The sequence below is a fragment of the Hemibagrus wyckioides genome, linkage group LG09, assembly GCF_019097595.1.
Source record: "Hemibagrus wyckioides isolate EC202008001 linkage group LG09, SWU_Hwy_1.0, whole genome shotgun sequence".
Classification (NCBI taxonomy): domain Eukaryota; kingdom Metazoa; phylum Chordata; class Actinopteri; order Siluriformes; family Bagridae; genus Hemibagrus; species Hemibagrus wyckioides.
Window position 1 is genome coordinate 11203232 of NC_080718.1, and position 15442 is coordinate 11218673.

Genomic DNA, 15442 nt, shown 5'->3' on the forward strand with positions numbered 1-15442 from the left:
TGAAGTGGAATAAGGTAACTTAAAGAGACATGTTTATTACACCAAAGCACTGTTTTATTCTTGAATCTGATTGGTCAGGAGGTGTTGATTATTTTTCTATAACAGCAAGTCTCTAATTGTAGTGCTGGATGTTGTTCAGATCATTTGGATGTTTTTTTGGGTTTTTATAGTGAAGACTTGTATAGTGGATAATCTATATAATTTAAATGTAATAAACAGATTATGTGCTGTTATTTGGAAAAGAAGTGTGGATATGGTGATGTTCATGAAAAGAGTCTCGGCTGTTGGTGCTTTAACAACCAGTAAGTTTTCCATCATGGAAAAGAATCCTCAGGATATTATAATTTGTGCATCCGATCCTCACATTTTTTTAAAAACACAGAATGCCCGGGTTTGGGATTGGCAGTGAGAGATGGCTGGGTTAGTACGTTTCTTGTATTTTGTGAGGAAACAAGTGGTTCTTGCTGCTATAATGTAAATAATAACAGGAACTAACTCCACAACAATAGCTGTAAATATAAACAGTTTAAAAAAGCACATCATGTTCATTAATAAATTACAAACCTGTAATCATTGGCTAATTGCTGTATTTTCCTGGCTTGAGCCGGCACCGAGAGTTAACTTGCCCAGCAATTGAAGCCAGACCACACAATGTTCATGAACAAAGCAAGGAAACAACCTTCACAGAAAACTCTTGTAAAAAAATATTTAATAATTTACATTTAAATTATCTGTTGGACAATCCAATCTGGACAATTCCCAGGACTGGATATTGATGGCTCTCTAGATACTACAAACAAATACTTGAAAAACCCAGACCTTTTAATCACAATTTAGAAATCCCCCAAAACAAGCTTGTGAGATTTCCAGAACTCGAAGAAACCACTTTTCAGCACTAATCCACTATATTAGTGAATGTTCACTACTTCTAATATACAGTATTTATGACCTAAAAGGCACTTTGTGTGATTGTTTATTTCATACAAACCTGGAGTTGTTATAACGTATATCCAACAATCCTACAATCATGTACAATTAAATAATTAATGCTTTGCAATACTGAGGACATTCTAATCTCATTTATAAGTTAGCAAATCTAGTATATTTAATAAGAATCTTGTAAAATGAAATGTCACTACTTTAGCAGCTTTCTAGTCACTAGACCAGTTCATAGTTCACGCATTATGTCAAAACATTTTAAAATTCCCAGGAGTCCAACCATCTGAGTCCCGCCATGGAGGACACAGGATCGTGAGCAAGCGGCCCCTTCATGCCATAGGACAGAGGGTGGAAGAGGTAAAAGCTGCAGAGAAGAGGAAGAAATGATCACAAAAACAATACCACAGCACAACTTCAGCAGTCTTGTGCAGTCCATGACTCTACAGGTCAGAGCTGGTTTGGTGGCACGAGGTTGAGCTACACAGCATCAGGCAGGTGGTTTTAATGTTATGGCTGATTGGTGTAGCTCAACAATTATTGTTATAGTGTGGTTATGGGGAAAGTGGTAGCTTAGTGGTTAAAGTGTTGGACTAGTGATTGGAAGGTTGTGAGTTTGAATCCCAGGTCCACCGAGCTGCCGCTGCTGGACCCCTGAGCAAGGCCCTTAATGCTCAATTGCTCAACTGTGGATAAGGGCAAATGCCAGAAATGTAAATGTTATAGATATATGCTTTATTGCTATAGCATAGTTTAGTTTTTCTCTCGTTAATGATGGATCAGTGCTGCATTGTGTTAAAATGTTTTCTACAGTCCTCAATCCATTTGTCAGACCTGTATCTGTTTTTCTTAACCTGAACACTAAATTAATGCTAATTCCCATTATCAGATATGTTTAGTGTTATGGCTATGGTTAACAGTAAAAAAAAAAAAACACTTTCCCATAAACTACAGTGCTGGAGCAGCACACCTACAATGGAAAACACTACTGAAAGAGTAAAAAAAAGAATAGAAAAATTGTGAAGGCAAAACAATCTGTAGAATGATGGTAATTATGTATTGTACTGTTTGTACAAACTGCTCACACTACAGACTAAGCTTTTTTTTTAGTGTCTTCTCAGAACAATGTCTCTAAACAGATACAGACAATACAGTAATTTACACTCAATATATTGACTGATATTGTTAGGGTTATTGGGGTTTGGAACGTTGCATTCAATCAGTAAACTGTTCAATGTAATATTGGTACGTTTTCTAATTCTTAATAATCTCAATTATTTATTTATTTTTTCAGTCATACTTTTGACTGGTAATAAACCTTATTAAGTTTAATAATTGATCAGAAATTGAATCATCAATAAAGAGAGACAAAGCATGTATGACATAAATGATGCCACGGTTATTTAGAGCCCTTTTTCTGACTTGACATATGATTACTTCCATAGACGTACATAAGGTAGGCAAAAATAATACGTGGGATGTTAAACGTTCAGATTATTTCAAAGCCCTGCATATAAGAATTACGGAAACTGATTATAAAAGCCGTGATGGTAGCGTTTTGATCTTTATACCGGGGCTGAAAAAAAAAATTACAGCTTTCTACTGGCTTAAAAAAGGTGAGTCTAAAAAAATAATTGATAATGATCATTAAAATATAAACACAGTCGATTTGTGATGTTTGTGCATGAAATGCTCTCACCTGTAGAGGAGTGTGAACAGTATCACCATGTGACCTGCTCTTAAAATGCACTTTGACACAGCTGGACTAAACAGGAAGTCAGCATTCTGCAGGAATGTGTCCAGTGTTATTCCTTCAAACAAAAGAAAAACGGTTAATCCAACAAGACGTCTGAATGGCAGTTGTGCTTCACACTGTGCTTGTTAAAAGAATTCTGTTGTGACCTTAGAACACAAGCTGATGGCTGATGTAGTGCCACCCAGACCAAAGACAGCCAACAGCAATGTCTGATCAAAATGTGATCAAGTCCGAGTGGTATAAAACAAAAGCACCTGGAGATAATGAGTTTAAATCTCAAATGATGCCACAGCTGTCCATGGCTGCAAGAGAAAACTGACCATCAGGGAGGGTAGCAAACTCTCTCACACTCTCTCCCTATCAATCACAGTGACAGTAGTCAATCACTGGTGTCTGTGAGCTAATGCATGTAGAAGGGGACCAGTAACGCTTTGTTACTTTCTCACCGCGCCCCCTGATGGTGCAGGAGCAGCAGCTTAAAAAGATTCAGTTCTCTTGCCTCACAGGAAGCATGCGGTAGCCTTCACTCTCTGTGGTTGGTAACTGATCAGTGTCTGAACTCACTAATTCTCTTGTGGCTGAATGGGCAAATCCCCAAAGCCAGGCTTCAACATCTAGTGGAAAACCTTCTTAGAAGGGTGAAAGATATTAAAAACAGCAAAAGGAGCTAAATCTGGAATTCAGACTCTGGAGTAAACTCTGGTCTGTCTGGTCAAGTAAGTAAGTAGGGTCAGTGAGTCTGTCTGTCTGTCTGTCTGTCATTTTGTGTTGAGTGAAGTTGCATCTTCTTATAATAAAAGTAAATATTTTTCCCCCTCACCACAACACCAACCATCACATTACAGTGTTCACCAGAAGAAGATGGTTCCAGTTTACTATTATTATCCTTTTTCTTTATACCTGTAAGCATACTGCTGAAGAGCATGGCGGGGAAGTAGTGGTGGTAGTAGAGAATTCGGCCCATGATGTAGAAGGGCATGTAGTGGAGCAGCCAGCCCAAGAACAGCATTCCACCACCTTCTAGTAGAACCTGGCAGCGTGCTGCACAAACAGAACAGCCATTACCCATGATAAAATCTGTCCATGTAGCACCACAAAGCATGAATTAATAGCAGGAAAGCATCAGATAATATACACTATATGGGCAAATGTTTTGGGACACCCCTCCAAATCATTGAAATCAGGTGTTGTTTTTCAGGGGTTAGGCACGGCCCCTTAGTTCAAGTGAAAGGAACTCTTATGCTTCAGCATACCAAGACATTTTGGACAATTTCATGCTCCCAACTTTGTGGGATGACCCCTTCCTGTTCCAGCATGACTGCGCACCAGTGCACAAAGCAAGGTCCATAAAGACATGGATGAGCGAGTTTGGTGTGGAGAAAATTGACTGGCCTGCACAGAGTTCTGACCTCAAGCCGATAGAACACCTTTGGGATGAAAACTTTTGTCCCAAAACTTTTGACAATAGTGTATTTCACATTACTAGGTTCATAGGAGTTTCATAATCAGGTCATTCAGGAACTCACGATAAGCATTTAAATTTTAAATTCACTTTGGCTTTAGAATAGAAAATTCTGAAATGCTTTCAGCATTCTGAATGTAAATTTTTATTATTTATCAATTTGTGTAAGAATTTGAAATTGAATTGTTTGAAAAAGAAAAAAATCCATAGAAGATCTGAAACTAAATTTCATGCTTAAGGGTCTTCTAGCAGTAAGGGAACATCATGTATCCTAAATGAATATGAATATAATCAAAATTTGTTTAAAAAGCATTTGCTCTGTCATAATTCATAATAAAATTTGCTTTTAATATAACACCCTGTAGTCAAACTCGGATCCCTCTCCCTTTCCCCTGACGCACACTGCAGCATGTTGCAGCGCAGTAGGAAGCAGCAAGACTGAGCGTGAGTGAGTCGATGAGTCTGTCTGTCTTGCTCTTGCACTCTCTCCCTCTCTCTCTTTCTAGCTTTCTTAGAACTGCTTGAAGATACCTAAGGTTAAAGATACAGTCATGCCTCGTTAGACCCAAGGCCAAGATGACATGGTGTGTGTACCTACAACCTTTACAGCTCAGCATTTTTAGATTTTCATCACATACACTGACCAGGCATAACATTATGACCACCTGCCTAATATTGTGTTGGTCCCCCTTTTGCTGCCAAAACAATCCTGACCCGTCATGCACTGTGTATTTGGACACCAGCATTCAGAACCATCAGAACCAGCATTAACTTCTTCAGCAATTTGAGCAACAGTTTGCCCATTTTTCTTTGAGGACAAAATGTTCACTTGCTGCCTAATATATCCCAACCACTAACAGGTACCATGATGAGGAGATAATCAGTATTGTTCACGTCACCTGTCAGTGGTCATAATGTTATGCCTGATCGTATGTATGCATCTCCTGTAATCACATACGATCGATCATGTTCGTTTACTCTTGTTTAATCCATAAGCAGGACGTTCTCTATTTACCTTTAACCAATCATGAAACAGTAGCCCTGTGCTTTGAAATATATAATAATGTAACCATTTAGTCATGGGAGTTTTTCTGTGACGAAAATAAACTTATTACTATGGAGTGAGCTGTTTCGTAACTTTAATTCATCTTCAGACGGTTGTATTGTCCACAACACCTAAACAGAAAGGATTCTTGCTCACCTTTCCTCCCTCCCTCGAGTTTAGCTCCTCTCTGTAAGGCCAGAGAAAACAGACACACCATGACAAGAAACAGAGCCAGTGCGAACAGATTCAGCCACCAGATCACCTGAGAAACAGACAGAAATGTACAGATTGACTCATAACCTTTCCTGAAGCTTTTGGAATAAAATTACTTACTTATATAATATCTTTCAGTTACCGTTCTCCAAAAACTGTCATGTGTGTATGCTGAGAAATGTGTATAGTGCCTCTCTAGCTCAGTTTCACAAAAACTGCCTATTAATTATGATTTTAACTGTCAAATAAATGACATGTGTGCAACGTCATCAGCTCCATAGTTCACTAATGAGGCTACTGATCATGAAGTCTACCGTTTTACCATGGAGTCAGCCAGTTTAGGCTGTCTCAATCGTAAATTCATTTTAGTGCGCTGGAAAGTTTGCTCCTAAAAAAACATACAATGAGCATTGATGCTCACTATGTTCCCTTACTAGATATGAAGTCATTTTCTCGGAAGCCTCTCAGCTGGAATATAAATATGGCAGATGAACTCTCAGTCAACTTCATCTATAAACGTTAAGTAGCTTGTTATTGTTATTCCATCATGATTGCTTACATTAGTGATTTTTAACTTTATTTGACGTTTTAGATACGTTTAACAACTTAGGAGTGATGAATGATTAAAAGAAATAGACTAACTAGTCTACGATCCTGCTTGAATACAAATCGTGTACATAATATCGTGCTTCATAACCTAGGGAACTAGGAAGCTGTTTGAGACACACCCATGGACCACTTCTGCACAAATGTATTTTCCAAACACAATCCATACATAACTATTTTATTATTGCTGTGATTATTTAAATGCATGCTGTAACATTCTGACTCTTTACTGTATCCAGAGCGTTTTTTTTTTCTCCTGAACCTTCCACCACCAGAACACGTTAGGTTTTTAAGGTTGACGTTATTTATTATCTATAGGCTTTATTTTCATTATTTATAGGCTTTGTGAATTACTGAGGTTTAGATTAAACCTATTCAATTCCATTGATTAGTCAAACAGACTAATAGATTTGATAATGGTGATAATTAACAGGAACTAATAACATAAGGATGAAAAAGAGAGAGATGGGGAAAGAGGATACTCACAGGATTCCCTAAAAGATACACACGGTATTCTGTTTCATTCACTCCAGAAAATCTCAAGCCCTACAGATAAATGTGACAAAAAATATTTCTTAGTCGATGAATTCAAATGACTAGTTTTATATTGCTTTGTTGTAATTTTAGTGTAATGTAAGAAAGTTACCTGATAGTTGATGGGCCAGTGCCAGGGTTTGGAGTTAACCTCATTGTCTTTAGGTTTCAGGCCACTGTTTCCCTGTTCAAGAGCAAGAAATGTAAAAACAAATGCATCGGGATGCTTCTTAGTATCAATAGGTATGTTTACATGTTCCCATTCATCTGTCTAATTAATTTAATCTGATTTATATGTACCATAAACAGTGCAATCCAATTGTGCATTATATATCTATGTTTTTGAATCTGATTGAGTAAATATTCTGACTCAGTTGTTTGCATGGCAACTTTTTCCCTATTCACTAGATTTTTTCAGCTCTACCACACTTTTAATTCTATTACAATTTCATTCAAATCAAGCTGAATGAAGTCTTTTCTGTCCAATTTTTCTTGTATTTTAGAGTTTAGCTTACCCTTATCATCACAATATGAGATTCAAGTAAGATCTCCAGGAAGGAAGGCTTCAGCACACATAAACTAATGTTGGGCACTACAGAGACACAAATCCATACTTTATAATGCAAGTCTAAAAAACATCAGTCATCATGTTGATAGGATTGAGATGCTGTGCCTTACATTTGGGGTTGATGTGATCTTCAATGTTCCACTGGGAGTTTGGAGTTTCCTTTAAGTATGGACTACATGTCACCTCTACCTGCTCCCAACCCCTTTAAAATGTGAGAGATTTGTTAAAAAAAAAAAGAAAGAAAAAAGGAAAGCAGCTTAAATTTCTGCACTGCATTTATTGCATACACAATTCCTCCAATTACACTTTAAAATTTAGAGTGATTTATCTTCATTTTATTCAGATTATATAATCATATTACCCAGCTTTGCATGGCATTTACATGAAATTAATCACTACTAGAAGTGAACTGCTTTTTCGCAGATGCTATCGGTTGCACTGATTTGATCCACCAGCTTAAAGTACAGCAATACAGATTCACATCACAGTTGAGGAGTACGGACAATTTACACCCAGAAGTGTAAATGGACCTTTATATCACAGTAGTCTGAAAGGTTCTTACCACTTCGGGAGCATCTTGCCTGAGGAATAGAGTACGCAGCCGGTTGATCGATGCAGGAAGCGCACTTTACTACGCAACACCTTCACTGGGTCGCCTTTCTTTCCTCCACACACCTCCACCTGCCAGAGATCATTGGGATCGCCTGTACCATTCTATACAAAAAGAGAGCAGGTTATGTTTAGGATCTCTAAGTAATAGTCCTCCTGCACATACATCTAATCAAGCAAATGATGGTAAGGCGGTCAGAAGAAAATGGAATCTAATCTGATATTTGCATTTTGCTAAATGGTGGCATGGTTATTAATATAATACTTTTTGATGAACTTTATTAGACACAGAAACAGAGCATGATACTCACAATGCCATAGCCTGTGACTTGAAGGTGCTTCTTAGTCAGTGGTGCTTCATGAAGGTGACTGTGCAGGTTGCGTGTGGTCCTGAAAGAAAAGAAAAAGGTTTATAAACTTTGTTAATGTCTGGATGTAGTACTTGAGGGTTTTTTTTTGGACATCCATTAGGAAAAATATGCCATATGCTGCTCTTCTAGGCAACAATAACTCAACCACACAGTCAGGGTAGAATGTTATGAGGGCTAAAACCTCGCTCTCTCTGGAGGAAAAAAATTCAAATAAGTCTCAGGTTTCTGGACTCCATTAAGCTTGATTAATGTTGATACATGGTTTAAAATGGATAAGATTTGAGAGAACTAAGAACAGCAGCAGGACAGACCGTCATCAGGAAAAATACCCAGAATGGGGTGAAGTGGAGGCTGTGGCTTATTTCTTTCTAGCCCACTCTGTTTAATTGCACAGCCTATCTTCAACAAGCAAGGACATCATTTCCAGTGGAGATTGGGGAGAATGATGGTGCTGATGGTGACCCCCAATAATCAGAACTAGCAATTACACCTCCTCTAATATTATATATATATATATATATATATATATATATATATATATATATATATATATATATATATATATTATATATATATATATATATATATATATATATATATATATATATATATATATATATATACACCATGATCAACTGAAGCATATGTAGATGGCATTATTTTCATGACATTCCTGATGTTCTGAATTAATTGTGAGTTTATTATTAATTAGATAAAAATACTAAAAGCCCCCTTTTGTTGTCTGTTTCATGACATGTAAAAGCCATAAAAAAAATCTTATTACTGGTATTACTGAGTTATTTTATATCATAGAACAAAGCATGATATCTTGAGCTTATCATAATTGCAGACCATATTTCAGCCATTTAATACAAAAAAAACCCTTTGGGACAAGGGAAGTGCTAAAATACTCAAAAAAACTCATTTCTAGGCTTTAGCACTCTAAAACCCACAATTATAATGGTGACATAATAGTAACAACGAGTTCCTGATATGTAGTAGAATTTTTTAGCTCTCCTATTCAACATCACACGACTCAATAAAGCAAGTATTCAAACCCAATCATGAACACACTCACTCTTTGTGCTCCAGCCGAATGATGTCGCCGTGTCGGACGAGCTCAGGAGTCCCTGAGGGATCTAAAGTAAAAAAACAAAAACAAAAACCTCTTACAGTCTCCACTACCACATGCAACTAGCTTCAGAAATAAGAGCGTAGGTACATGCAAAGAGCATCCAGATTTCCCCTCACCATCATCATCAGGTCTTTTGACGAGCCACAGATTATTAAAGTCTTTGTGCAGATAAGCAGTGACCTATTAAAGTAGAAAAATGAAAAAGTTATCAAACAATTGCCTAAAAATTTGAATGCTTGGCTTTCCTGGACACAAATACTGCAGTATCTGTAACACTACAGTGTCTTACTGTAAGGGAGACAAGTTGGAGAATTAAAAATTAGCAAGTTCAGTGAAATAAATAAATGAATAAATAAATAAATAACTATAAAATTAATTAAAGAATGAATTTATCTTATTTGTTAGATAAGGATAAGATAAAGGTAACTTATAATTATCCATTAACAAAAACAAAATTTAGGATTTAATATCGCAATGTAAGAAAAAAATGTTGAATGAATTCTCTCTCTCTCTTTTTTTTTTGTTTAAATAATTGAGTAGTCAGTTATATTTGAGTATTTGAGCCCCACATTACACAAACAGATATACTTCAAATATGTGTATGGAACAGAAAAGTACCGTAATGAATATTAATAATATCTATGAGTAATTAAAATGCATGTAAGGCAGTAACGACCTGTTGCTGTTGGGCTCCGACTCCCTCTGGATAAAGGTGCCAGTGGGAATGAAGATATCCTCCAGCTATTCGCAGGTTCTTCACTGTTATTACTGAGCCATATGCCAAGTCTGTTTGTAGGAAAATGATCTTTAAAAACAAAATTGATGTCATTTCATTCGCTCTTATCTTGAAAGATTTTACAAACTATTTTTGAATCCATTTAAACCACTTCTCCAGAGTGACGTACAGAACTGCTTTCTAGTCTCTGTTAATGAATACATCCATACTGGTTCACTGGGTCATGGACCAAGAACACCCTCAGTCTAAAACTCATGAGAGTTGAGATGAAATACAGCAAGAAGAGCAAACAGACAAACAAAATTTTTTTTAAGTGCTAGTTTAAGTGTTTCAGGAAGAGGTTAGTCTTCAACCGTTTGTTTGAAGACAGCCAGTGACTAAGCTATTCCGACATTTAGGGGATGTTCTATATTTGGGATAGGATGATATTAGGATGGGGATATGAAATATTTGGGTTATGATGGTATTGGGTTGTGAGAGTATTGGGACATGATGATACTGGGATGTAATATATTTGGGTTATGATGGAATTGGGATGGGTATATGATATATTTGGGATATAACAATAGTAGGATATTATATATGCTATAATATGAAGTTTTTCTCCAATGGTCCAAACATAGTTCAGGCTTTTGAGCATTTTCAGAAGGGTTAAAAGTATTTTGATTGAAGGCAAACAATTGCCTTTAGTGGTCCTAAACCTTATTGATTACTTTTCTTCACAATTTTGAAAATCACCTCGATCACAATTTTGAAAATCACCTCGATTTAAGAGATGAGAATCAGTGTGAGAGACATGGCTGATTAAAGCTCATGGACAAAAAGCTGACAGATACACTCACATTCTGGCATGGTGGCGTTATGCAGGTTGTTTCCAATCAGACGAGACTGAAAAGCCGAGCTGAAGAAACCGTCTCCTGGACCACTGAGTAAGATGGAAGAAACAAAGGCTTTGTTTTAGTTTTTGCATTTGAAATTCTCTGCCAGTGTTATAAAAACTTATAATTACAGCGAAACACAGATGTTTGCATACCTTCTATTTAAGGTGACAAAATGAACAGCAAATATTGTAGTGTACAGGAACAAGGGGATTATTATCAACCCAAACACTCTAGCAGCCAGGTGCTTGGCAAAATCCACCTGAGAAATGAGAAGTGGATGTAAACCCCAAAGCAGCTGATCCATTTATATCTAATCATCTACATTGTCTCTGTCCATACCAGAGAGAGACAAATATCTCCCAGCAGTTTCCAGAGGTCCCAAGCAGTACTGATGCCCACTAACAAGATGACAAACAGCCCTACAAACTTCACCCCCAGAGAGCCAGCGAGGTTCACTCCTGTCAGAAGCAGCCACAGCCACCAGGACCAGCTGAAGGGTCTAGAGCACGATACAAAATATGACAAAATTTCAGAATGACTAAATTGTATTATGATCAAAGTGAGGCATAAATGGACTGTATATTAACTGGGAATGAAGCATAGCTTTTTTTTTTTTTAAGTCACTCTTCATAATAAAAGTATATTGTGCATTCTTAATTGCTCATGCCTAAGAGGAAGAGGCTTGCTGTCTCTGTGTACTGTCTTGAGTGCACTATGATGCTTCATGTACAATAGCTGAGCTGGAGTATGATGCATGTGTACAAATTCTGCAACTATTTTGACGTGCAGAAAGTGAGTCACTGTTAAAGGACAGCCAGGGCGACTAACATCAGCTAAAGAACACCATATTTGGCGTATTTTTGTCCCCCTTACTCAATAATCATGGTCTTCTTCTGTTCTAAACAATACACTCTTACATACCGTAGCTTTAAACAAAAGTTTTAAGGAATAAAGATTAACACAAATTAGTATATTAGTTTACATTCTAACCAAGAAACCTGTCAGTGTGCACAGTTAAGTCACAGATTATTGTGTTTGTTGGCGTACCTGAGTCTTTCCTGTTTGAATTTGACCATGCTCAAAACAGCTCCCATAATAAAGAACATGAGGATGGGATCAAGCAGGATGTACTGTGAGAGGGTGATGCACCCAGTGTCTAAAGGGAAGCAGTCACAAAGTGGTAATGTTACGTAGCATTTTTGATATGTGTTTGTTTCACTTAAGTTTGCATTGCATCCATTAATTCATTGTGCGTACCGAAAATGAGCAGGGAAGCTGCAATGAGAGCAGCTGTAGTAGAACGAGACAGCTCCCAGACCACCAAGAAAGCGAAAAGAGGCAGACAGGAGCCGAGAGCTGCGCAGAACTGAATGGACAAAGGAGTCGAACAGTGACTGAACACCACAAACGATCACATCATACAACCTAACCAAAGTCTTTACATGTACAGACTCACTTATTATTCTCAATTTAATCAATTCACTTCAGGTCTCAACATTAAACCATCAGACACAGAGGTGATAAGAGAATATTTACCCCTCTCATCCCCAAGTAGTTGTGATGCTCGTATTTGTCCCCTGGTTTGATGAACGGAAAGGTGCCATCGTAGCCTGTCAGGTATCCTGCTAGGCCAATCAGCATCTGAGCTCAGAAAACAAAAAATAGTTTTTAACCCTAACTGTCCTGTTCTTGAACTAGCCCACTGTACATGGTCATGTTTATACTCATAGGACTGTTAAATATAAAAATATTTGAACAGTGAAGGCAGGTTAGTTCATTCACCTGAGAGAGAGAGAGAGAGAGAGAGAGAGAGAGAGAGAGAGAGAGAGAGGTGCTGTTTGGGTTTTTTAAGCACTTTGTACTGAATCCTATATTAGACACATCTGCTTCATACTTCCTCTAGTCTTTCATCAGCATCAGTTCCTCACTACAGAAAAATACAGTAATAATGCTTGGATGTGGACCGTTCTTAACATGCTAGAAATCCAATGTAATATCAGCTCACTGGGCAACACTTGTAAAAATCTACCTTTGTGGTTTAACTCTGTGGAATGTGCATATATTGGTGCTTCAAACACTTTGACTGGTGCTTCTGAATTTTTAGCTGTTTCCAGCCTTCTTAAAAAGGATTGTATGTGACCAAATCTGATAATGAACACAAAGCATAGAGTCTGGGAGCTTTAAGCAGTTTTAGGCATACCCGTGTTCAAGGTAATAACATTAAGCCAGGGTTGCCAGGTTTCCAGCGCAACTGCATCGCTATTAATGTTTTTGTACAGATACAATCCCCCTGCCTAATATACTTCCATTAGATTTTTTTAAAATAAATACTGTGCTGTTTTACTGTATTCATGATTGTATCTATGTTTTTTTATTTTTTTTTTTACCTATAATGCTACAATGTCCATGCATCATTCCATTTTCTGTACCATTTATCTTACACAGGGTCACAGGGAGACTGTGTATCTAGGGTACATCTTGGGTGCCTTTAGTGTCAAAATGCATCACAGTAATGAAACCAAAGTGTAATTTTGCTTGGCTCTTTTCGGTCAAGGTTACATGGTTTCTTTCACCATGAAGAACACACCTACTGTCCACTTTATTAGGAACACCTGTACATTCATGCAGTTAATTTAATCGGTCAGTCGTACATTTGTACCTAATAAAGTGGACAGTGGATGTGTCCTAAGGGTAAAGAAACATTCTAACCTTGACCAAGCAAAATTACACGCTGGTTTCTTTATTGCGATGCACTTCTATTGTGCATATTATTTTGGACATACGGGTGAGGTGGACTTCCATTTAAAAGACAAATTCCTGGGTTTTGTCCCCAGTCTACCTCTAGGTGCAGTCAGAGCAAAGTGACCTGCAAAGTGACCTTGTGTAGTAGTAGATATGCCTGATGAAATGGTCAGTTAGTGTGCATGAAGGCAGGTGATCTTCAGTGTCAGGTAAGATCAGGACACTGGAGTACAGTACCTTGCCGAGTGGAGGATGAACGTCAAAGAAAAAGGTGCGGTTAATATAATAGCTGCCCATCTTCCCAAAGTGGGTCTCATCCCAGCTGCAAAGAAACCACAGATTATTTCAGACCACTAATAAAAATGTTTGCATGATTTAAAATAGTTATTATTTCCTCACCACACGTGCGGCGGCTCGGTGAGCTTGTAGAAGCGGGTGCACGCGGACAGGAGCAGCACTGTGAGGAGAGGACACACTGACCAGGCATCACTGCGACCATCACGGCGTTTGGAGAGATTTAGGGACGATCCGTTTAAGAAGGACTGGCTGTGGGAGTCGTGAACGTGTCCAGGTTCGGGTGTCACAGGTCTGCACTGTGCGCGCGCCTTCTCCGTGCGCGTGCATGATCTCCGGTTCCGTACAACGCTCGAGCTTTGGCTTCGGACGCCATGATCTTCCCTGAAACTTTCTTCCATTAGATGGAAAGAGGGAAAATGATGGAGAGAGGTATTACAAAATAAGGGCGGTCGGTTAGCCCAGTCAGCCTTGCAGTGCTGGAGCTGCCATTAGCTAGAAGCGCAGGAATGAAGTGTTTACTCTCATTTCATCTCAGTTAAACCTTCAGTACATGATCGAATAAAAAATATGAAAACTAAACATGGCAGAAATGCGTATGCACAGCTTAAACCTGCTGTGAATTACTTCCCGTCTATGTTTACTTTCCAGGAGGATTCGCGTTTAACTTCTACTACAAGATCTTCTTCTGCGAGTGATACAGCTGTGTAACCTGCACATGGATATCGCCATCTGGTGGCCAACTGTGGAATAGCGAAAAAGTCGTCGTCAATCCCTCCAGAGTTTTTTTTTTTTTTTTTTTGACTTTCTTGAATTGGAGAAATGGCAAGGACAGGATTCTTCTTTTTAAACTCTTACCAGTGAAGACACATATGAAATTACTTTCTATGATAGCTATACTCATTATAATGGTCTGTGTGTATGGGTCATACCATAAATATGTGAACATGGAGTTGAAATTAAATAATGAATATGAGCTTAAAGATGATTTGAATTCAAGACAAAGGGCTTGGATTTCAGGGTATGTTGTGGTGAGCAAGCTATCATCCATCGATCCATTGTCTATACCCGCTTTATTGCTAATTAGGGTCACGGGGATCTGCTGGAGCCTATCCCAGCACACATAGCGAAAGGAAGGGGTACAACCTGGACAGGTCACCAGTCCATCACAGGGCCACAAATATAGACGGACAACCACACACACTTACAATCATTCCTATGGGCAATTTAGAATTACCAATCAACCTAATGTACATGTTTTTGGACTGTGGGAGGAAACCGGAGTAAACCCACGCAGGCACGGGGAGAACATGTAAACCCCACACAAAAAGGCCCCTGCCTGTTCGAACCCGGGATTCGAACCCAGTGTTAACCATTAAGCCACTGTGCTGCCCGCAAGCTATCATAAGGCTGAAAAATCACCAAACCCATCAGAGATCTAGAGATCAACATCTTATTGACTGAGGAGACAAAGATCAACTTGTACCAGAGAAAAGGATGGAGACAGGAAGGAACTGCTCATGATACTAAGCATGCCACCTCAAAATATTAGGT

The 15442-nt window shown here is 38.2% G+C and overlaps 1 protein-coding gene across 1 annotated transcript; it reads right to left on the bottom strand.

Moving 5' to 3' along the window:
- Positions 1-714: 714 nt before the first annotated feature.
- Positions 715-14588, bottom strand: pomt2 (protein-O-mannosyltransferase 2). The gene is made up of 21 exons (XM_058399166.1): positions 13994-14588; positions 13832-13916; positions 12389-12493; positions 12110-12218; positions 11900-12008; positions 11192-11351; positions 11005-11111; positions 10814-10896; positions 9912-10021; positions 9352-9415; positions 9179-9239; positions 8041-8119; positions 7683-7834; positions 7231-7322; positions 7068-7144; positions 6665-6736; positions 6505-6564; positions 5356-5461; positions 3593-3733; positions 2636-2747; positions 715-1303 (listed from the first exon to the last, which is right to left on the bottom strand). Exons 1-21 carry the CDS (start codon positions 14287-14289, stop codon positions 1198-1200), a joined length of 2286 nt encoding a protein of 761 aa, XP_058255149.1. The 5' UTR covers positions 14290-14588; the 3' UTR covers positions 715-1197.
- Between the last annotated feature and the right edge of the window lie 854 nt (positions 14589-15442).

Bases quoted from the DNA above. Each gene is read 5' to 3' on its own strand.
- pomt2 (XM_058399166.1), bottom strand. From the start codon at position 14,289: ATGGAAGAAAGTTTCAGGGAAGATCATGGCGTCCGAAGCCAAAGCTCG. The intron at 12,009-12,109 runs GTACGCACAATG...GCTTCCCTTTAG, and splicing joins AGCTTCCCTGCTCATTTTCG to ACACTGGGTGCATCACCCTC. The intron at 10,022-10,813 runs GTGAGTGTATCT...TCCTACAAACAG, and splicing joins TAACGCCACCATGCCAGAAT to ACTTGGCATATGGCTCAGTA.